Source organism: Cricetulus griseus, chromosome 2 (assembly GCF_003668045.3).
Source record: "Cricetulus griseus strain 17A/GY chromosome 2, alternate assembly CriGri-PICRH-1.0, whole genome shotgun sequence".
Classification (NCBI taxonomy): domain Eukaryota; kingdom Metazoa; phylum Chordata; class Mammalia; order Rodentia; family Cricetidae; genus Cricetulus; species Cricetulus griseus.
Genome location: NC_048595.1, coordinates 50847477 through 50871100, shown reverse-complemented (window position 1 = coordinate 50871100; position 23624 = coordinate 50847477). Strand labels below are relative to the sequence as shown.

The following is a 23624-nucleotide window of genomic DNA, read 5'->3' as shown; positions in this document are numbered from 1 at the left end:
CTGCTCCAGCACCATGCCTTCCCAACTGCTGCCATGTTCCACGCCATAGTGGTCATGGATTCAGACACTGTAAGCAAGCCCCAACAAACTTTGTTCTAGAAGTTGCCTTGGTCTTGGTTGTCTTTACAACCGTGGAAAGGTAACTAAGAGAAGGAGTCCATCTGGTTTGAGGTTTGCAGGCCCGACCTATTTCTCATCATAACTCATCTAGGAGAATTCAATATGGCCTTAACAACTAACCCTCACAAGTGCCATCTGCTGGTCCATGTGACTTCATTGCATAAAACAGTATCTAAAAGAGTTCCCATGCTGTGCTGAGGCTTTGGATGCCAACCAAATGTGTGTCCATTTGTTTCAGGAGCAAAGATGCAAAGTCAGCATCTTTAAATGTCCCTGTGCTCAGATGTAAGGGCACTAAGAGCTCTGTTGTGCAGTGGCTGGGAGGTGAGCAAGTTCTCAGCCTGTGTGTGTATGCCAAGGGAAGTAGACTGTGTCACTGCAGGGGCCATGAAGTGCTTCTGTTTTGTTTTTCAGTCTCAGGTTAGAAATAAACATCTACACTTTGTTCTGACCTGGTATCAAATCTAAGCACTGGGTCACTCTGCAAGACTTACTGACCACCTTCTGGTAAAAAGTGTGTTATCTTTCCCCACTGGTTTGTGCCTTGGTTAAGAGCAAGAGGTGTCTGGATTGGGTTCTGGCTTAGTAATACTTGCTCTTCTCTGTGCCTCAGTCACTCATACTCTAAAAGCAGATGGCTGAGTTTGGGGTTTTGTTTTGGTTTTGGTTCACTTTAGACAGTGTCTCCTGTAGCTAGCCCAGGCTGGCCTTCGGCTCAATATATAGCTGAAGCTAGCTGAGGACTCTTTGTGTCCCTCCTGCCAGCTACTGAGATTGCAGGTGTGCACCCCCACGCCCAGTCTAAAACAACCATAACAGTATCTAACACAAAAGTCCATTGTGTACAACAATGTATAGCATGACTAGCTCTATAATTGGTATGTAGTCAGTAGTCAATAGCTTTAACTGTCATAGTTGGCACTGTCATTCTACACAGCCCCTGTCTGTTAGGCCAGAAGTTTAAGGTAGTCTGTATGAGAATAAGGTGGTGTGCTAAATCACACATCACATTTCATCATTCCATCCTATTGCATATCTGACCTTGAGAGGAGGATGCAGGGACTAATGATTTCCAGACACCGGCCACCCAGATCCTTGTGGTATCATTCCCTTGTAGTTAATCATTTCTATAACCATCCCTGCAATGTGTGGGGAAAGATGGTAAGCACTGGGCCCGCTGCTGTCACAGCATATCTGCTCTGTGATCAGATGTGGGATTCAGGCTTCCCCACCAGCCCCCTTCAGGTAGCTTGAAAGAAAAAGGAGGAGGAAAGAGACCTTTCTACACATTCCTCCTGCTAATTAGAAGTCAAACCAGTCAGAACCCATATTTTCTGGTGCTTTTTATTTGCAAATGGTAAGAAATGTCAGGGGTGCAGCAAGGTAGCTCAACTGGGATAATTACCTGCTGCCCAGCCTGGTGACCTGAGTTTGACCCCTGGACTTAATAGAAAGAGCCAACTTCCACAAGTTGTCCTCTGGCCTCCATGCACTTGTACACACACACACTAAATAAATGTAAAAACATTTTTAAAAAAGGGAAAAACCAAGTTAGTAGTTGTGATGTATAAATTAGGGTTTTTGATCAACAGCTAATGTTAGAAACAAGTTCAGGTCTCAAAGACAGACCAACTTCTGACCCAGGTGTCTAGACAAGGCAAGACTCTTGATCAAGAGGATGCACTCAAATATAGTATTTGACAGGAAAAGACCGTATCTTATGTTTCTCATTGCCCCTCGTTGTCCCTCACTGGTTGGCTGGGAATGGTTAAAACAGGTTTGCTGTGTCAAAGTGACAGAGAAGTACTTGCTTTTGATGTACACTAGAAGGAATGGCGCCCATGGTTCCTGTTTATAATGCAGCATGGGCTTTACTCTGCAATATGCCCATTTGTGTTATGACCTTTCCATACCCTTCTCTCCTCTCACCTGTGAAGGTCACACAGTGGAGGCCACAGTCACAAATTCACTGTGTAGCCTCTGATGGCCTGCCTGAAATTTACCTTAGTTCTCCTTTAGACCTTGTTTATTCTACCAACTATTAAAGAAAAACCTTTTGGAGGGAGAAGAGAGAGAGAGAGAGAGAGAGAGAGAGAGAGAGAGGATCTCAAAAAAACAGGGACAGAGCAGGGTAGGGGAAGTATAGAGAATTGATCATACTGAGGAAAGGGTACTACACAAGGGCTCAGGGAAGAATTGTGGTATGAATCGGCTTATGAATTCATCTTATACAATTGTGAAGCAACTTATGGATTCATCTTATATCATACAATCTATTTTTGTAGCCAAGTCTAGGGAGTTGAGTGAAATGTATTCTAGGAACTTTTTCCCTTAAGGCAATGACAGAGATCTAAATGAGTAAATACATGTCCTAAAAAGTTAGGAACTAAGGGGTAGTCCGTGTCATGGGGAAGACCTAGGTGCCAGTCTGGGCATCCATGCTGGTCTTCAGTCTCTCAGGCTGTAAACCAGTAGAGAACAGATAGCACAGAATGAGACTGTAACCTGATTTATATTCTGTTTTATTTGGCTTCAAGTGTGGTAGGAGCTGTGGAAGGTGTGTGAATATACCCCAAGTGGGGATCCTATGCAGATCACTGCCTGGCTGATACACCCTGGTGGTGTAATTGGGAGCATAAGGCCAGGATCAGTTAGTTCCATTCACTGTCACTGTAAGGGTCTTTAGTGGATGTGGGTATTTGCTAGGTACCATGGGAAATCCATTGTGAATCACTTTGTTCAATCTTTTCAATATCTGTTAATCCCAAAGATGTGAAAAGAAAGACTGACAACCCCAATCTTCATGGCCAAATCAATAAAAGCAAGCTTTTTTTTGTTTTTTGTTTTTTGTTTTTTGTTTTTTTTTTTTTGTACAGAGGCTGCCTCCACCTAAGGCTGGGTTCAAGAGGTCAGCATTGGACATGGGCAAGATAAGGGTTTTATAGCTCAGAAGTTGGGGATTTCCAAATGGGAGGTTTGACAGGTAAATAGGTGGGGTTTCAAAAGCAGAACATAACAAGGTGGTCATAACAACCTTTTGAAACAAAGGGAGGGTTGCAAGGTGGTCATAATAACTTTTTTAAACAAAGGGAGGGTTGTAAAGTGGTTATAACTACCTCCTGAAACAAAGGCACAGTTGTGAGATGGTTATAATAACTTTTGAAATAAAGACATGGTTGCTGTTCTGTGGAACAGGCAGTACAGAACCATTTGTAGTTAAGGTTACAGGTGGGACATTGCCCAATCTGTGAGAAACAGATTTACTTGTAAACAAGAATGAACCTAGTTTGTCTTTATTATATGATGGCTTTCAAGCCCAAGATGGAGGCAGGTTGGTTAATCATATCCCCATGATGAGAGAGGGTGGAGGGGGGGCAAAAGAAATAAAAGGAGGATGTGACTGCTCCGAAGGGGTTGAGGTTTTTAATCATAGATGTAAAGGAGAAAACAGAAAGAGACAGAGACATCTGGGAGTGTCCAGAGTGAACTTGACCAGCAGACTGAGCCAGGCCATGTTGAGGAGAAAGGGGAGCAAAGGAGGGGAACCAGGAACAGTGGCCAAGAGGCCAAGAGGTAGAAAGGACTGGAAGTAGCAAAAATGTGTGGGTTGTATAAAGCAGCAGTGGAAGGGCAGTCAGCCTATTTCCTGGGCTGGAGAAGAGTGCGTGTTGGGGGTAAGCTAGCCAGGACAACCCTGTTACAGGTAGGCACTGAGGGATGCTGGGAGAACCTGGCAGCCAGCATCAACTTTGATATGTTAATAGGGCACCTCAGTTATCTGTTCTTCCCAGGCTTGAGATCCAGCAGCCACCCCCATCCATTTATAAATTATGCAGGGAAGTAAGGCTGGAAGAGTCAAATACAGACTCAGATTTGCTTGAGTCAAAGAGCTAAAATCGCTAAGTCCTAACACTCCATGGCACAAGCCACCCTGTTCTCGTTTCCTGCTCCCCAGTGCTGTACTCCACCTGGAATGCCAGAGCCAACATACCAAAATCAACATCTTTTCGGTGTCTTTGTGGTCCCTGCCTTGTCCAGGCCAAGTTGCTGGAGCTGACACCTTAACCTAAACCATCAAATGATGCTTTAGCCTTAAATCCACCTACACAAGGAGTCAAGCATGTGGAGACAGATGTGCATACTCTGGCCAGCATTTCAGTTGGCACGTCTGTGTGTCAGTCTGAAGACTAACTTACCTTTCTTTCTTACACTATCTCCTTGTCTCTAGAATAAGCATCTTAAAGGTAGGGGTGGGGATTCTAATATCAGGAGTTGAACCCTGGAAGTGATTGAATTCAGCATAAACACAAATCTAGGGAAGCTAGTGTAATAGAGAAGAAAAGGACTAGCGTTGAGTTCACTTGTGTGGGTTCATTCGGGTGGGAAATGGAAAATATATACGTGCTGTTTGTGGTCATTTTTGAGATAGAGCAAAGCCCAGGTGGCTGTCAGAGGTGGAAGATGCAGTTGAGACCTATGATGTTGCTAATTGATTGTATCTTTTACATTTCAGAAAGACCTGTCCCAGGTGGTTGATCACAACATGGTAGCAGAGCAGCAGAAGGCATTGGAGTCACCTGACAGTATGGTAATTATGTTTGGGATTTCCTCTGTTGGGGAAGTGTGTCACGTGAACTCTACTCCACAAGAAAAGGAGATGATGATAATGTCAAATCCTTTCCTACTGGCAGAAGGTTAAGGTGTCTTAAAACATGGTGTCCATGCACAGTTATGTCACTGATCACACAGGTATGCAGAAGTGTTTTTTCTTCACCATTCTGTTCTGGCAGTCTAACCAGGTGTTTAAAAGACTCACCTGAGCCAACAAGATGGCTCATCAGGTAAAGGTGCTTGGTGCAAAATCTGATGACCCAAGTTCATGGTGAAGAGAGAAAACTCCCAAAAGTGGTCCTTTGACTGCCACACCCAATCCATAGTACAAGTACACATACACATAGGTACATACACACACATACACATACATAACACATACAATACAACTATATACACACACAAACATATACACATGCACACAAACAAAAATATTTTTGAGACATCCTTTTGCAGTTAAATTTTAAGACTGCCCTTATCTTACACAATGTCATGAATAAAATTTCTAAATGGAAGAATTTGTAGTTTGATCAAGATACAATAACTTTAGTGTTCCTCACATTTTAAATTTCATTTTTCTTTAAAAACTAGAGGTTTGAAGATATCACTGAGTGGAAGAGTTAAACACCTTGTATGTGCCAGGTCTTAAAGCTTATGAACTGGTTGGTTGGTTGGCTAGTTAGTTGGTTGGTTGGGTTTTTGGGGGAGAAAGGGTCAGGTCCTTATGTAGCCCAGGTTTGAGTCAAACTCATATAGCTAAGGCTGACGTTGAACTCCTGCCTCTGCCTCTCAAGTGCTAGAATGTCTGGCTCCAGTCCCTCACCCAGCAAGCTATCAACTGTGTCTATCAAATCTTTATTGCTATTAAATTTTTCCTTGCTTTTAATTCCTGGTTTTCATTTATATGTACTAGTTTATACTTTAAGAATTATAAATGTCTGTACATGAATATGTATACATTTCCTAGCTAGGGTTACTATTGCTATAATGAAACACTCTGACAAAAAGCAAGTTGGGGAGGAAAGGGTTTATTTTGCTTACACTTCCATATCACAGTTCATCATCAAAGGCAAGCAGGGTAGGAACCTAGAGACAGGAGCTGATCCAGAAGCCATTCTGGAATGCTACTTACTGGCTTGCTCATCATTGCATGCTCAGCCTGCTTTTCTTTTTCTTTCTTTTTTGTTTTGTTTTGGTTTGTTTTGTTTTTCAAGACAGGGTTTCTCTGTGTGGCTTTGGAGCCTATCCTGGCCCTCACTCTGTAGATCAGGCTAGCCTCGAACTCACAAAGATCTGCCTGCCTCTGCCTCCTGAGTGCTGGGATTAAAGGCATGTGTGTGCCACCACTGCCCAGCTTTTCAACCTGCTTTCTTGTAGAAACTATGACCACTTGCGCAGGGTTGCCCCATTCACAGTGAGTTGGACCCTCTCCCATCAATTACTAATGTCCTACAGGTTTTCCTACAGCTGGATCTGTATGGAGTCTGTTTCTCAATTGAGTTTCCCTCTTCTCAGATGACTAACTTTTGTCAAGTTGACATAAAAAAACAAGACAAAAAAAAAAAAAACAGCCAATTGATCCCTAGTCAGCTTGATACACAAACACATCACTTTTTTTTCTTTTTTTTTAAATTTTATTAGTTCAAATTAGGAACAAGCTTGCTTCAGATGTCAATCCCTTCTCCCTCTCCCCCCCTCCCCCCAACATATCCCACCTGCCCCTAGCCATCCCCCCGTCCACTCCCCAGGCAGAGTAAGGCCCTCAAAAGGGGCTCCCCAAAGTCTACTACATCATCCTGGGCCAGGCCTAGGTCCTTCCCCACAAACACATCACTTTTGACTAGAACATTTGTCCAGTCATTAGACAACTCCAAAATCTCTTTAAAAGTTTAAAGTCTCTTAGCTGTGGGCTCTTACAAAAAATAATAATAATAATAAAATACTTTTTTACTTCAAGAGAGAAGGCCCACAGCATAATCCCAAACTTGTGGGGGTCCCTGCAAATGCTACAGCTGGCTAAGGAACTTCAGCAGGACTTAATTAGCTGGGCTGGTTCAAACTGCCAGAGTCTGACACTGAGAGGGTTTATTTTTTACATATTTAAACACAATACAACTTTGGAAAAGATTTCCTTGTGGCAATTATCACAAGAAAGCTTGCATGAGCACATAGAAACTCCTTTGCTAAGCACATCTCTTTTGCAAAGTGCCTGTGAGCTCTTTCATAAGTATTCATACTACTGACTGAGAAGCGGTGCTCACGGTGAGGTCTAGGGAGGAAGGGTTTGGAGTAAGCATGATAGTAAACTCCTTTGCAAAGTGTACGGGACTGCTTTCACAAGAAGGGATTCTGTTGACGAGAAACGATGCTCGTGAATCTGGGGGATTCTCTCCGCAATAGCAAAGATCACCAGGCTATAAACAACACATACTCGCAGCCTTCTGGGTGGAAAACAGATGTAAATCCCTTCTATTGGAGAGAAAGGCCTGCGAGTATAATACTCCAGGTTTCTCGAATACTATCTGTGAGCAGGAGGACGTCATTCCCTGTATCCAAACTCAGGAAATACCTGTGTCCAATGTCTAGAATTTACTCCCAATCTCCTGGCCTCCTACAGAGTTTGTATAGCCATCCATAGTACACACAGCTTGTCTTCTAGGGTTAAGCTGGTTACACTCCAGCTGCTGTTGTCTTTGGTGATCATCCCATGGTATTAGCATCTGCAAAATGCTGGGGCTTCAACTGCTACTGAGGCTGCACCTTCAACAATGGCCTATCCTGACATTTCACATTGCCAAGCCTCAGTTGCTTTTCATGACCCCTTCATGACTTCAAAACCATTACCATCTGGGTGACTTAAACATGACCAAGTTCAGCGGCCAGCATGAGCTACAACCTCCATCCCTCTGGAACAGAGTTTCTGTGTGCTTACCCTGAGGAAACACTTCCTGAAGATTTCACCTTGATGATGTTGGTCTCTTTTTAATCACCACTTGTTTTTTCAGCTCTAGCTGACTAGCATCAATTATCCAAGTAAAGCAAAGGTTTCAGTTCAGTAGTGTAGATCTCTTGTTAATCACAGCCAATTCTTCAGCTCCAGCTGACCAGAAACCATGCATCCGTAATTCAAAATAACAAATTTACCTCTGAACTTCACCAGTCAGGCTTCCATCATTTGCATTTCTCCCAACATTCTTATCTTTCAAGCTCCCACAGAACAGCTATCCAAACTTTGGCTTTTCCAGCCCAAAGTTCCAAAGTCCTTCTACAATCCTACCAAAAACAATGGTTTGGTCTGTCATAGTAATACCTCAGAACCCCGGGACCAATTGTCTGTCTTAGTTTCTATTTCTGTGATGAAACACTATGACTAAAAACAACTTGGGGGGAAATGGATTATTTTACTTATACTTCTATATCACAGTTCATCAAAGGCAGTTAGGGCAGGAACTCAAGCAGGTAGTGAATCTGGAGTCAGAAGCTGATGCAGAGGCCATGCAGGGGTGCTGCTTACTGGCTTGCTCCTTATAACCTGCTCAGCCTGCTTTCTTATAAAACCCAGGACCACTTCCAGGTTTGGCACCACCCACAGAGGGCTGGGCCCTCCCTTGTCAGTCATTAAGCAAGAAAATGCACTACGGCCTTGCCTACAGTTGATCTTATAGAGGCATTTTCTTAGTTGAGATTCCCTCCTCTCAGATGACTCTAGTTGGTGTCAAATTGACACAAAAACACTCAAATGCTGATGTCTGCGGAAGCCAGAAGAGCGTGTCTGCTCCTCTAGAGCTGGAGTTACAAGTGATTTTAAGCCACTTGGTAGGTATTGGGAAGCGAAGTCATATCCTCTGCAAGAGCAGTCAGATTCGTAACTGCTCCCTCATCTCTCTAGCCCTAGTTTATATTTTTATGTCACTAAAATTTCCATTATTCAGGAACTATAGATGACAAGAGTATATAAAAAGTACACGATAGCTGAGTGTGGTGGCACATGCCTTTAATCCAAGCACTTGGGAAGGAGAGGCTGGTAAATCTCTGAGTTCAAGACCAGTCTGGTTTACTGAACTAATACTGGTACAGTCAGGGCTAACTAAAGAAACCCTGTCTTGAAACACCACCACCACCCAAAAATTTTGATGTTTCAAACATTTCTAAATAAAGTAGCTTAGAAAATTCTCTAAAATTATACGCTAAACACGTAAGTAGAAACAAATATAAGTAGGCCTGGGGATGTGACTTGGCAGTAAGAATACTTAGCTAGCATGGCTGAGGCCCTGGGTGTCATCTCTTGCACCACAAAAGGAGAACCTTAGAAATACTGAGGTCTGCGCTGGAGAGATGATTCAGTGGTTAAGAGCACTGGCTGGCCGGGCGTTAGTGGTGACACCTTTAATCCCAGTACTCAGGAGGCAGAGGCAGGAGGATCTCTGTGAGTTCGAGACCAGCCTGGTCTACAAGAGCTAGTTCTAGGACAGCCTCCAAAGCCACAGAGAAACCCTGTCTTGAAAAACCAAAAAAAAAAAAAAAAAAAAGAGCACTGGCTGTCTTCCAGAGAGGGCCTGGGTTTGATCTACAGCACCCACATGGTGGCTCACAATCACCAGTGACTCCAGTTCCCGGGGCTCTGATACCCTCTTCTGGCCTCCAAGGGCACTGCATAAACATGGTACACAGAATACAAGCAGACTAAATGCCATTGTACACAAAATAATAATTAAAAAAAATAGCTACATTCAGTTCACCCAACAGTCTCTACAGTTCAAACCCCATTGCTGCATTATGACGCCAATAGTGCTGTTGCGCCGACACTTTGGACACTCACTGGTTCAGGGTGTGCAGCAGCCGTCTCTGTAGTTTAATGGCGTTTTAAACCTCATCTGCCCACTCTTTTCCCTGCTGAAGAATGAGCATTGTCACCTCTGTTTTGTTATGTTTTTCGAGACAGGGTTTCTCTGTGTAGTTGCCTGTCCTGAAAGTCGCTCTGTTCTATAGACCAGGCTGGCCTTGAACTCACAGAGATCCGCCTGCCTCTGCCTCCTGAGTGCTGGGATTAAAGGCAAGTGCCACCACTGCTTGGCTTTTTTTATTTTTTTGGTATATTTTTTTATAAAAACAAAAACCACAGAACCAAATGAACATCCCTAGAACCATGGTCTAGCAGCTATTTCCTAAGTACTCTGATGGTAGCATTCGCCAAGAACTGATTACCAGTCACCCTCTTCCTCTAATTAGTTGTGTGATGATACTGTCTAATACTGAGGGAAGTTCTTGTGATGAAGGTCTCACAATACAAATACACTGTGGTACATTGTCTTGCTTCTTGTATACTGCATGCCTTGTACAGAGGAACAGCCTTCCACAGACAGAATCTTGGAATATTATCTTTCTGGAGCAGATATTTCTAGAGTTCGGAGACAGCCTGGTACGTACTGGAATCCAGCAGGCAAATCACATCACTACCTCCGTATTTTATGTAACTCTTGAGAGGGCATGGGATCCTTCATTTTTCTTAGCTAATTAATGCTGATGCTCAATGAGGATGATGTCAGAAAAAGCACAAAACTGCAAGTTGATGTTCCACTTATATTCTACTCCCCCTTTGTTTTTTGTTTGTTTGGGTTTTCCAGGCCAGGTTTCTTTGTAGCTTTAGAGCCCGTCCTGGAACTCATTCTGTAGACCAGGCTGTCCTTGAGCTCACAGAGATCCACCTGCCTCTGCCTCCAGAGTACTGGGACTAAAGGTGTGCGCCACCACCGCCCAGCTGCTGCTCCCCTTTTTTGACCAAGCCTCCAAGTGTCTTAGAGCAAAGTTAAATAGGAGACAATACAAACATCAACCTGGCTTTCCCTTGCCGCCTCTCTGAGCATCCAGTTGTCTCAAAACATGTTTTTGAAGCTACCATTATTTTAAGAACAATAATACAGCAATTTTACAGTACTCTTCCTGCTTCTCTCCTCCTTGACATTCATGTAATTTTCCTTCCTTTTGTAGGCTGCCTGCCAGATGAAACAGCAAACATATTCGTCACAAGCCCCCTTCAACTCACAAGAGACCCCGTTAGCACCAAGTCCGTTGTGTCAGGCAGAAGACACAGACTTCACAGACTCTGGTATGAATCTATCCAATCATAAAGCTTACCTGCATTTACTCTTCAACATTTACTCTAAACAGTGTCTAGGTGCCTGAATCTACTTCTATCCTTTTAACCCAGCTCCCCTGTGTTATCAAATCATAATTATTGATTAGAGAGCTCCCATAGGTCCCCTTCCTTTGTTTTATGCTAGAAATTCTCCTCCTTCTCCCTTTTATCTCTATATTTGAGCTCACAAGCCACACAGCCTGTTGCAGCTTTTCACCTCTACCTGTGTGTACAGCAACATAACTAAGCATAAATGAATTAGTGGTTCTGTGTTTCAATACAGCTTCATAGACACTGGAATTTTGATTTCATATAAATTTTACCTGTCTTAAAATATGGTTTTCATTCTTTTGGTTTTTTTCCTTTTGAAATGATATAAGCCCTCTTGTTATGGACAGTAGTCTGCCAATCCCTGATATTGCATAAGCAGGTAGGTCTAAGCATACATTTGAATTCTGGTCTTCTAGGTGTCTATGCTTTAGACACTACTGACCAGTAGGTGGCGCTCACTATTGTCAACCCCTATGGAGTTACATCCACCCTTGTGGTGATCCGACTTGGTTATTACAAAGCTGCCTACAGAGATCACTTCTATAGAGGTCTCTGCAGAGCACCTGATGCGTGAAAAGTTCTAGTTCTTCACTAGAGTTGGGTTAGTTATACGCAAAATACAGGTTTGGAAACAGATAATGAGTATTTTTAATCATCCGTCTTGGCCTGGAAGCTTTTTTTCAGATATAGAAAAAACGCATTCTTAAACAATAATTTTTTAAACAGTAAGCCTTTAGGGCTGGAGAGGTGGCTCCACAGTTAAGAGCACTTGCTGCTCTTCCAAAGGATCGAGGATTGGCTCCTAGCATCCATCCATGTGGCAGCTCACAGCATCTGTAACTCCAGTTTCTGGGAATCCAGTGCTTCTGGCTTCTTCTGGCACTGCATTCATGTGGATATACCCATGCGCAGACGCTTGACATACACCTAACTGAAATGATAGAAAACAATCAATACGCAGATGCTCGACATACACCTAACTGAAAATGACAGAAAACAATCTTTAACCAAATAAAGAAACCTTTACAACTCTTTTAACAAAAGTTTTCATTTGTGGCCTTGAGAAGTAATTTTTTCACATTTTCTTATACTATAAATGTGGGCATACATATGTGTGTTTGTTTACCTGTATAAATATGGGTTGAGTAATCTTGACCAGCATACTTGGGACTAGAAATATTTTCAATTTTGGAACATTTTTATATTATTATGAGATACATTGGGAATAGGATCCAAATCTGAATACAGAATACATTTGTATTTTATATTCACATTCTATGTACAGCCTGAAGGCTATTTGAGTGTGTCTATATTTTGACTTTCTCCTATCACATGAAGTCATGTGTTGAATTTTCCCTTTGTGGTGTCATGTCAGTGATCAAAAAATTTCAGATAATCTGATTAGGGATGCTTCGCCTGTGATAATTTTTATTTTCACTCATATACTTTATTTGTTAAATCCCTTATACATTTTAATTGATGTGTTATATTCTGATTGAAAGTATTTAAGCACATTTTTTCTTATTCCTTGTTTTGTCTTTTATTTTCCAAGTATGGGAGATTGAACCTAGGACCTCATGAGCCAAACATTCTTCTAAACTCATGGTCTTCTGTCATAATAGCTTTTATATTCATTGCAGTATATGCTTTTGTGTAACTAAATATCAGTCATCTTAAGTTGTTCCATGCTGACTTTCATGGTGTGTTTTGAGTTTTCTTTTAATTAAGTATACCCAAAATTGATGCTGACAGATTTGAGCAGTTAATGTTTTCATCTCAAAATTGCTATAGCAGTGTTGTGTTTCATCCTGTGGGTGAGGAGAACAGTGACCTAGCTTTTCCCTTCACGGTGCCTCGTGTGAAAGGAGGAAAGTGATAACCACACAACCCTGTGCTTCAGTGAATACAAGATGAGCTGCATCCTACTTGCTAATTATTTTGTCTTGTCACTTTCCAGGTAACTTCCAGGCTCCTCTCTCAGTGGACCCTGCAACGTGTCCCATTGTCCCTGGCCAGGAAATGATCATAGAAATATCCAAGGGGCGCTCAGGGCTTGGTCTCAGCATTGTAGGAGGAAAAGACACGCCTTTGGTAAGTATCAAGAAGTAAATTATGTCTACTGTCACAGAGTCAGTTGCTGGGGCTTATTATGGCCCAGAATACCTGTATTGGAGGCTTGACAAATATAAATATAAAATATATATTGACAAATATATAAATACTCATTCCCTAAAGCATAAGGAAACTCAGGAGCTGCAGGAACAACAGAAACCTGGTCCCCTGCTCCTGGTTACAGGCCTCACCTCTCTGCATCTACACACCTGTCCTAGAGCATGTTGGCCTGAAGCTGAGTTTCCAGTGAACCACCCAGCCCAGAAGTAAATGTGCTCTGCGCCTGATGTTATTGACCAAAGGATTTTAACTCCTATGCTTGATCAAAACATTGTGATTGGGGACATATATATCCTAACTTTTCCTCTGTCTCTATAGACAGAAATTGCTGCATGTGGCATTTTACGTAAGTGTGCTATCCCTTGCCTGGAAATGAGGATGCTGGAGTTGCCCAGGCTCCACAGGCAGTTGAGTTGCTGCCTCTTATACAGGCCTTTGCTTATTACGGCTCTAAATTCCTGCATTTCTCTTTGTCTAGCATGGGATACTGTGTCTGTCCAGCTTTTGTTATTGAGGAAGGAGAGATCGTTCCATATTACAGCCTTTCTTTGGGGTGATATGACTAAGCTATATAATTAAACAATGTAATATTCATATACTATTTTAGTAATCTTGACTCACTGGTTTGTAGTAAACCTCAGAGATTTTATAAGCACCAGGAGATGGTTTATAACAGTGATCCTTGCCACACTAAAGCCATTGAAGTAGTATTGAGACACTATGCCCTGACATGGGTACTAGCTCCCTCCTAAAGGCCTGTTTTCCTCCATTTCCCCAAAGAGATACCTTAAATACTGACCAAATAAAGCTGTGTTTAAGCAAAATAGGGAAATTAAATTTCAGAGCAGTTCTATACTGAATTTTTTCATGATAAAAATTTTAATGCTCTGAGGTCTAGAGCATTAGATCTGGAGCCACTCTGAGGTGGCTCAGAGGTTAAGAGCATGGGTTGTCCTTCTAGAGAACCCAAGTTCAATTCCTAGTACCAACATCTATAACTCCAGTTTCATGGGATCCAGTACCTGGGCACTGCACACATGGTGCACATACATACACATAAAATAACAAATTTAACCATCTGATCTCATTGTTGTAAAGAAATCTCTTTTATGACTTAGCCTAAGATAGAGCTAGATTTTCCAGAAGGCTTAGAAGAATGGAGTCCATAACCCTGCTCTCTCACCTCTGTTGGTGTTAATACCTGCTCTGGGTGGGACCTTTGGGATTCCTGACCAAGATGTGTGTGCTGTACTCTGCCACTGGCATGTGCTCAGGCTTCTGGCTGAGGACCCCTGGCCTCCTCTTCCTGCAGCCCAAGGCCTTGCTATGTATCTTGCTCTGCTTCTCTTGCCACCTCAAGAAAAGCAAAGATAAAAGTTCTTTAGGAGCATCTTGAAGTTCATAATATATCATTCTGCCATTTGAGACTATAAATCCCACTGTCCTTGAAAGATAAGCACCACTTAAAATGAGAGATGAGACACAGCTTTTATTTCCTAGCTTCATCAAAAGCCTCAAGTTAGAGTCACAGAAAATATATAGGGCTGTCGATTTTTTTTTTGCAGCCAAAAAGAGGATAGATATGAAAAGTGTTTAAACACATTGTTCCTACAATGAAGATCTTTTTTCCTTTTTAATGCTCCCCCAAATTTTCATATGAAGCATGAAAACTAACACAGAGATCCTTATCCAGCCAGCAGGAAGTTTGCAAACTAAGGTGTGAGTTTGTGAAAAGAAGTTGCAGCAAATGAGCTGGGTATGAGCAGAACCTCTGCTGTTTGGGCTTATTTCAGCCCTGGTGCTGGGAAGGGCTCTTCTGACTTCCACCCTCTTCCCTCCCCTTCCCACTCCTCCCAATTAGAATCCCATGTCCTTTTTGTTATGTAGCCAATGATCTTGGCCATCTGTAGAGCTAATCTCTTGACACCTCATCAGTCCTCTGCAAGGACAGATGGCTTCTGAGATCACAGAGGGAGATCATATGTCCTATTCTGTGTGTTTGCAGCCAGTCGCCTGCACCAGCCTTTGAAAGTACTGAGCTAATGACAAGGGTGAACCCCTCCGAAGGTTTACAAGCACACCTGGTCCTGTCCTCGGAGGCAGCCTTCTGTGATGCCACTGCCAGGCTGACCTCTGGAGAGCATGGTCTTCTGTGATAGCTTGCATATGTTTTCTCGGTTCCTTTTTCTTTGACCTGAGTTGTAAGATTGAGTGACATTTCCCTGCCTTCGAAGAGTGCACACATTTGCATTCATTCTACTACCTTTTAGTGTTCATGGTCTGCTTATGGTAGGAGATCAACCAATGAGAAATCATAATACTCCCAACCTTTAGAAGGTAGGGAGGAAAACGATGCTGCAGCATTTTCTGAACCTAACTTATAGACTGATTATTGTATGGAATGTGGAAGCCTTATAAAGCACATTGTGCAGCAAAGAGGGGGATAGTAATTCATATTTTATTTCCTTCCATTTGTATGTGTGTAATCCCATCTTTTTTCCTGTCTTCCTTTGCTCTTGCTAGCCTTGCTGAAGTTTTCCTTTGCCCCATAAAATACCACACCCCTCCTTGATGTCATCTAATCTGTAAATAAAAATGAAGAATACTTGCTTTGCTGATAACTCTAGTGCTAGCTCTTCCCAAGCCTGTCAAATGCTCTTTTCAAAATGTCTGCCTCCTGATTGGTAGATTTACATCTACATTCTTGAAGAAACAAAATATAGCACCCCAGAATATTTGAGGTTATTTTATTGCAAGACGTGGAGATGCTAGAGATGAAAAGAAAACTCAAGAGTAAGTCTTTACCCTGGGCCACTGACAGGCCCTTTTCTAGATAGTGTTGCCAGCAACCACAGTGTAGATTCTGTGACTGCACCCTAGCTACAGCAGAGCAGAGCACAATGATGATTATTGGTGTAAGAATCTCAGACTGTTACCTGTGAGGCACTATGCAAGTGTTAAGTTAATGCCAAATGGGTTCTGTAGCAGTGGTGTTAGCAAAAGTCTACACTTAAGGTTATGTGCATTAGCCAGGATTGCCAAGTGTCCTTATTTGTTAGTAGAGTGGATCCTTGGCTTGAGGGATAATCCAGTCACTAAGGTCCTTGCTGTGCAAGCATGAAGACCCGAGTTTGATGCCCAACATCCAAGTAAAAAGCCTGGTATGGGGACCCATGATTGTAATTCCAGAGCTGGGGAGGCAAAGATGGGCAGATTCCTGGGGACCAGCCTAATCAACAAGTCCCAGATACCTTCAGAAACCTTGTCTCACAAAACAAGGTGGACAGCTACTGAGGTTGACATCCGGTACATAACACACACACACACACACACACACACACACACACACACACAGATCCCAAGTTCGCTTCATCTCATACCTCTGTATGTTTCCTATACCCTGAAAAGTGACTTTATTTCTAAATGAATAGATTTTGTTTTTCAGTATCATGCTTCTAAAATCTGCTATAGGCACTCTTGTTATGTAATTCACATGTATCCTCACAACACCCTATGGGAGAAGTAATAATAATTATAGAATTTTCAGATGAGAGGGAGATATCTTAGGTAGTTTCTCCAAAGACATATCCTGGAAGTGGGAACAGGTAGCATTTGGACAGATGATCTGGCTTTTAAAGTCTACTCTTTGGGTCTCTGTGCTAGGTCCACCACTATGTGTCATCTGTAGAAGGGAGTTATCTTCCAGAAGGTCCTATCTAGCAGCCCCTAGTACCATGTTAGCATGTGTATCTAGGAGCCATGCAGTGTCTTACACCCTTTAAACAGTGCCCCTACACCAAGCTCCTCACACCTTTCCGTAACCTAGCCTGCAGCCTCACTCAGTTCCTCTAGTGAGTGCTGCTCCTGCCCAGTGCAAAGCTTTGTGACCCCATTGGCTCTGTGAGGGTTATCTCAAACGGATGTTAACTATTATCAAGTCCCTGATCACTTCTGGTACAACTAGAGCAATGTTGAAACCACACCATTGGAGTGATAACTGCAAGGTTGGGAAAAAGACCAGAGGGGCAGTTTTTACCTTCTTTGAAACTTGAAGATTACCTTTTTGTAGATAAAGCATGGGAATGATCCCACGCCCACTATCCTGAGAGTGAACCTCCTCTCATAGAAAATAAGAGAATGGTCCAAGTGTTCCCAATAGGCTCGGTGACAGGCAGGTATCACATTATTATTGAGGTTCAACAAGGGACCTGCCAGCACCCAGTGAGTGTGTCATCCCTAGAGAACTCTTAGGAAAGGCTGCATTCAACTTCTGCATAACAACTCAGATTTTTTCTCTTTGGTTTTTTTGTTTTGTTTGGTTTGGTTTGGGTTTTTTTTTTTTTGGGGGGGGGGTTGAGACAGGGTTTCTCTGTAGCTTTAGAGGCTATCCTGGAACTGACTCTGTAGACCAGACTGGCCTCGAACTCGCAGATATCCACCTGCCTCTGCCTCCCAAGAGCTGGGATTAAAGGTGTGCACCACCACCACCTGGGACTTTTTACTTTTTAACAAAGGGGACACATTTACATTTATGGCTCTTACTTTCAAGATGATGGTGTGAGAAAGCTCCACATCCCCATGCCTGGCATCTCACAAATTAACACTTCAATCTCAAGAGTTGTTTTCTTTTGTTTAACTAGGGAATAAGGCAAGGTTATTATGGAGTTTAGTTTGTTTGTTTTATGGAAGTTAGAGTCTCTTATCACATTTTCAAAGAAAAGTTAAAAATAAAAGCCCCAGTTAGTATCCTTGCACTGTCTTAGAGAAAAACAGACAAGGGCACTGGGTTTGCTTTTATATTTTTGGTGCTGTTCCACTAAAATTGAGGCAGGTCAATTCTTTTTATTTTATTTTTTAAAGATTTATATATTATGTTTTTTATTTATTTATTATTTATTACTGTGCTGTCTTCATGTCTGCCTGCAGACCAGAAGAGGGCATCAGATCTCATTATGGATGAGATGGTTGTGAACCACCATGTGGTTGCTGGGAATTGAACTCAGGACCTCTGGAAGAACAGCCAGTGCTGTTAACCTCTGAACTATCTCTCCAGCCCCAAGGCAGGTCAATCCTTAAGAGAGATTTATTTGTTTTATGTGTGTGTCACACACACACACACACACACACACACACACACACACACACACACACAGGCATGCATGCACCACAGTGCACATGTAGAAACTAGAGGACAGCTTGCTGGAAGTGTGTTCTCTCCTCCACCATTTGGACCCCAGAGATTGAACTGAGATTGTTTCACTTGGCAGCACAAACATTTACCTGCTGGTCATTTCACAGGCCCTCTTCTTATTTTGACCTCTCCCATCTTCGTGTCCTTTTTTTTCTTTGTTTATAACCCATTGGACCCAGTTAGTGTTTCCTGAATGTACATGGGTGTGGAACTATCCACTGAAGCATGGGAAATGCACTAGCAGCCATACTTCTGAAGAAAAAACGGCTCTCTTGAACAGGCAAGATGGCTCAGGGATTGAGAGAGCTATCTGCTCTTGTAGAGAACTAGAGTTCAGTTCCCAGCACCACATTGAGCAGCTTACAAATCCCTGCAATTCTAGCTCCAGAGAATCCAGTGCTGTCTTCTGGATGGTCTTGCTACTCTCTCTCTCTCTCTCTCTCTCTCTCTCTCTCTCTCTCTCTCTCTCTCTCTCACTCACACACACACACACACACACACACACACACACACACACACACAAATCTAAGAGAAAAATTAAGAAAGAAAAGTGACTCTTCCTGCTTCTTAGCTAAGGGTAAAGCCTATGAGCCTCTTTTCTATCCACACCGTTGTATTGACTGGCTTGGTCTTGTGTAGGTAACCACAGCTGCTGTGATGTGATAGCCATGGAATGGCCTGATTACATTTCATGGCATTACCCATCCTCCAGCTCTCACATTCTTTCTACCCCATCTTCTGGGATGTTCCCTGGGCCTTGGTCAAGAAGGAAATGATGTAGGTGTCCCACTTATGGCTGAACATTCGGCAGTACTTTACGCTGAGCTCTTTGACTGGTTATGTATTTCTGCATAAAGAGACACTTCTCTGATAAAGGCTGATATATCTATGCATATAAACATAAACATTTAAAAGACATTTTGACAGCATGAACACTTAGCAAAAAATAGCAGTAATAGGTCATGCCTCACTCACCCATCCAGGGCCTATGGCCTTGCCAATCATGAGTTTTTAACCGAGTTTACAGCACTAGAAACTAAGCCCCTCTCATGAAGCAGGCCGTAAATCCATTTTAAAAACAATCGAAAAAGAAAGAATGAAAAGAAGAGGAAAAGTAGTTGGTTACTCACATAACAGTCATTGTCACTGTTGTTCTAGTAGGCATACCTTTCCTAGCATATTGGTATTGTAGCTTGTAGTGTTGAGCACTGGGTACAAGACTACTAATGCCTGTTCTCCCCAGCAACTGTCATAGCACCTCTGGCACTGTGTCAGCTAGCGAACAGGGAATACATTTCTTGGTGAGTTCCAGCCTGATTCTCTGTGTGGTATCTTCAGCAGTAGGGTCTTACTATCATGCAGTTATGGTAGACAGCCAATAACAATGGCCATTCCCTGTGTGTGTGCCTCTGCAGCCTCCCTGACCACTAACTTACAGGAGGTATGCAGTGCCTGGAACTGAGATTTTCACTTAAATAACCTTGGAGCAGCAATGGCCACCCATCAGAGAACCTCTGTTTAAACTCTTTTTTTTTAAGTGGTATTTTTAATTAGCTCATAGCTTAATGAACCTCCTTAAGACCTTTTCATGCACTCTTCATTTTGGTTAGTCCATATCCTCCCCTCTCACCTTCCTTATTCCCTCTGCCATCCCCACCCCATCCCCGCTTGAACCTTTAACGCTCCATGGAGGCCTCATCCCCTCTCCTCTCATGAACCATTTCCAGCTTTCTGACTTCTACAGACACTCCAAGTTAAACACACAATTCTCAAAGTTTGAAGTGAGGATCGGCATATGCAGAGATCATGAACTATTTCCTTTTGGGGCCTGGGTTGTCTCTTTTTATATAACATTTTCCAGTTTCTTCCATTTTCCTGCTTTTAAAAAATGTAGATCTTCTCAACTGTGGGTTGCGACCCCACAACACATATTAGTTATCCTGAATATCAGCTATTTACATTAAGATTCATAACAATAGCAGAATTATCTATTTATATGCTAGGGACTGGATCCAAGTATTCACACACATTCAGCCTACACTTTACCACTAAGCTGAAGCATAGCTCAAATGAACTAATTTATTACTACACACAGATTCTACAAAATAATACCAATTTAATCCATCTCTATTACACTGTGTAAGGAAGATACATTACTAAGACATCAAGGTTGGAGGCCCCCGGCATTTGGACATTATGTGGCAAAGTTTACCTACGAGAAATTCAAGTTGAGAATACCTTTCTTTTGCCACATTCTGAAGTGACTCTGTTTGACCCCCATCGTGTTAAGTAATCTTGCTTATCTGTCACTGCTTCTGACCATTTGAAAGTCACACTACAGCAGTCTAAACTCCTGGATATTTTTTAAGTAAGCAGAGTAGAAAGCTGATTTACATTGATTGTTTGCAGTTCACCTTCATGTGAACTTTGCATAGACTATCTCACAAGGAGCATGGTTTGCTTTGGCATGTAATCCCAAAGCCCAGCTCCTTTATCATTATTGCTTAAATCATATATTTTTACACAAAACATCTTTTTAACTTAGCTTTATTTTAAAATCAAGTAGAGTTTACAAAACCTCTATGAATCACACTGGAAGAATGTTAACGAATAGTACCCTTGGTTTGGACACTCAGGCCATAAGAATGTGACTGCAAGCAATAATATTATGCAGGCTGAGTAAAATTTCAATAAATAAGGAAAAATGGAACTGTGGGGACTTGTAAAATGAAATGCATATACATATATGCATGTAATAACAATTAGTGAGCCACAGATTCAAAATGGAAAGGGTATATGAGCAGGTTTGGAGGGGAGAAATAAAATTAAATAAGAAATAAGAAATACAATGATTAAAATGTAATGCAAATATTACCCGTTTCCTTCAATAAACCTACATTTCAGCATGGACAATCCTATACATATTCATGAACATCGACTTTCTGTTAAATCAGACTTGGTGCAAGGACTCAATTTTAGGTAAATATAAACTTCAATTTTGAGCTTAAGAGAAAGCTTCTCACAATGTGAAAGTCTAACATGTTTGTTAGCTCTCAGAGCAGTTCCTATGTTAACTCTTATGACTGTGATTTTCATTACATATATTAATTACCTGTTAAATGGTATGCAAACGCTTATAGCCCCTGAAAGTAAGTGTGTGTGTGTGTGTGTGTGTGTGTGTGTGTTGCATTAAAACTCTTCAATCTATTGGCAAGCAGTGATGACATCAATTTGACAAATACTGTATTTTTTCTAATGTCTCATTCTGTTGATTTATATGAAAGTAGTATATTTTATATACACTTGACCCACCTGTTGACTTCATTTTGCCTTCAGTCAGTAATATTCTCACAAGTTACTGGAATTAATCACCTGTATCGTCAGGAACAAAGTCTTTGTTGTGCTGGAGAGAGAGGACGATCACAACCTTAAGCCTTGTCTGAATTGGGCTGGCTACAGGTTCCCCTACATACCTTGTTTGCAATCTTTTTACTTTGTGGTTGGAAACTGGGCCTCACTAAGTTTCCCAGGCTTTCCTTGACCCCTCTGTAGAGTGAAGGCCTTAAATTTAGCATCCTCCTACCTCAGCCTCCCAAGTAGCTGGGATTACAGATCCATGCCAACAGGCCCAGTTTGTACAATCCATTTTTAGTGCTGGGGATAGAACCCACAGCTACTGAAGAAAGAATATCCTGAAATTTTCTAGTATCATAACCTTTCTTGAAAAAAAGACTAGGAAGGGGGTGGATCTGGGCAGAGTTAGGGGGAGGAAAAGGGTGGTTGTGATCAGCATACATCGTGTGCTTGTATGAAATGCTCAAGGAACTAATAAAATGTTACATTTTCACCAAGAAAAAAAGCAACAAGTTATACATTGGAATTTCCATGATAACAAGAAAAGTAGAAATTCTGTTGTTTCTCCCGCATTTAGACTATACTAACATATCTTCCTACCTTTATTTATTAGACATACCCCTGAAGCTTACATGTCTGTGTTTGGGGGCCCTCATTATTCAATCAGTATCTACTGGGTGTAAACATTTTGTGTGATTTTGTGGAGGGAAAAAGAGGGGGAAAGGGATGACAATGTCACATGACTCAATTCAGTCAGTGCTTCACTAATGTTAAGTGTCATGGGCAAAGAAAACTAAGTAGGCTACCTGCAGAATGTCAGAAAGTATAACTCCTTTAACTCCCAGTCCTGAATCCTTCCAAACACTACTCCACTTTATTTTTTCCAGATCAAGTTCTAATTAAAGCGTAATTGAAAAGCTTTCTTCCTAAAGCATTGGGTTAAGAGGCTGCAAACAGCTAAGTTGTAGACCACTGGCCCTGGGTTCGGACACACACACACACACACACACACACACACACACACACACACACACACACACACACACGGAGAGGGCGGGATCTGGGTTATCAGAAGAAGCATAAGAACTGTGTTCTTTGTATTTAAATAGATACAGTTTAAGCTTACAATCTTGCTCAAAAATGAGATAAACTCCGTCAGCTTAACCCAACATTTTATATTTAGCTAAGTTCAGTCCTATGTTTTCAGTGAATATTTGAGTATAGTTTAGGCTTTTACTGTCCTCACCACATCAGCACCCCCTCATTGGCCTGGTCTTTTGGCTGAGAACACAGCGCACTGCACTGTGTAAAAGACATGTGTACTGTGATTTCTGAACAGTGACGGTTAAGAACTCTGTTACATAGTCTTTGAAAGCAGCATGGCTCACAGAAGTCTGAGCCATGGTTTCTTTCAAAAGAAAGAAATGCCCATTTAATACAGAATATATTTAATATTGCTTTCGGTACTCACGGGTCTTTCTCATTAGGAGCAGTTTTTCCCTGAAGGCAGGATAATAAGATCTGACACTTTTTTGGAATACTGATAAATGTTTTCCATCTTAAATGTGAAATTTAATGTGGAACTTTTCGGTGGTTAAAAAATCCCTTAGGAGTTCATGTGGGGAGTGTGGTTGGAGGCTTTTACGAGCATGGCAAAGACTGCTTTTCCTTCAAGGGTGATCCAAGCTACAGAAAACATGCCTGCAAGCAGGAAACAAAGCCATGTGGACACAGACCTTCGTAATTATCTACCATGGAGTTCCCAGTCAAAATTTTGTCCTAATATGCTTATTAAAGTAATCTACTCAATGTCTACAAGTGTTAAATATAAAAATCTCATTCGTCTAGAATAGCTTGCCCACAATGTAGAGCTTTTTAAACTCTTCCAGCCCACAGAAGACATTACTTAATTTTTCTAACACATGGCTTCCTTAAGTGTTATGGGCCTATTGTGACAACGATAAAATTGCCTTTTGCTGAGTGATTGGT

The 23624-nt window shown here is 41.8% G+C and overlaps 1 protein-coding gene across 1 annotated transcript in view; it reads left to right on the top strand.

The window, feature by feature from the left end:
* The window catches only part of Patj (PATJ crumbs cell polarity complex component), a 320448-nt gene that overhangs the window by 238504 nt on the left and 58320 nt on the right, over positions 1-23624 (top strand). Inside the window, exons 33-35 of the mRNA XM_027400463.2 lie at positions 4634-4708; positions 10720-10837; positions 12876-13009. Of these exons, the coding sequence (XP_027256264.1) occupies positions 4634-4708; positions 10720-10837; positions 12876-13009 (327 nt within the window). The remainder of the gene's footprint in view (positions 1-4633; positions 4709-10719; positions 10838-12875; positions 13010-23624) is intronic.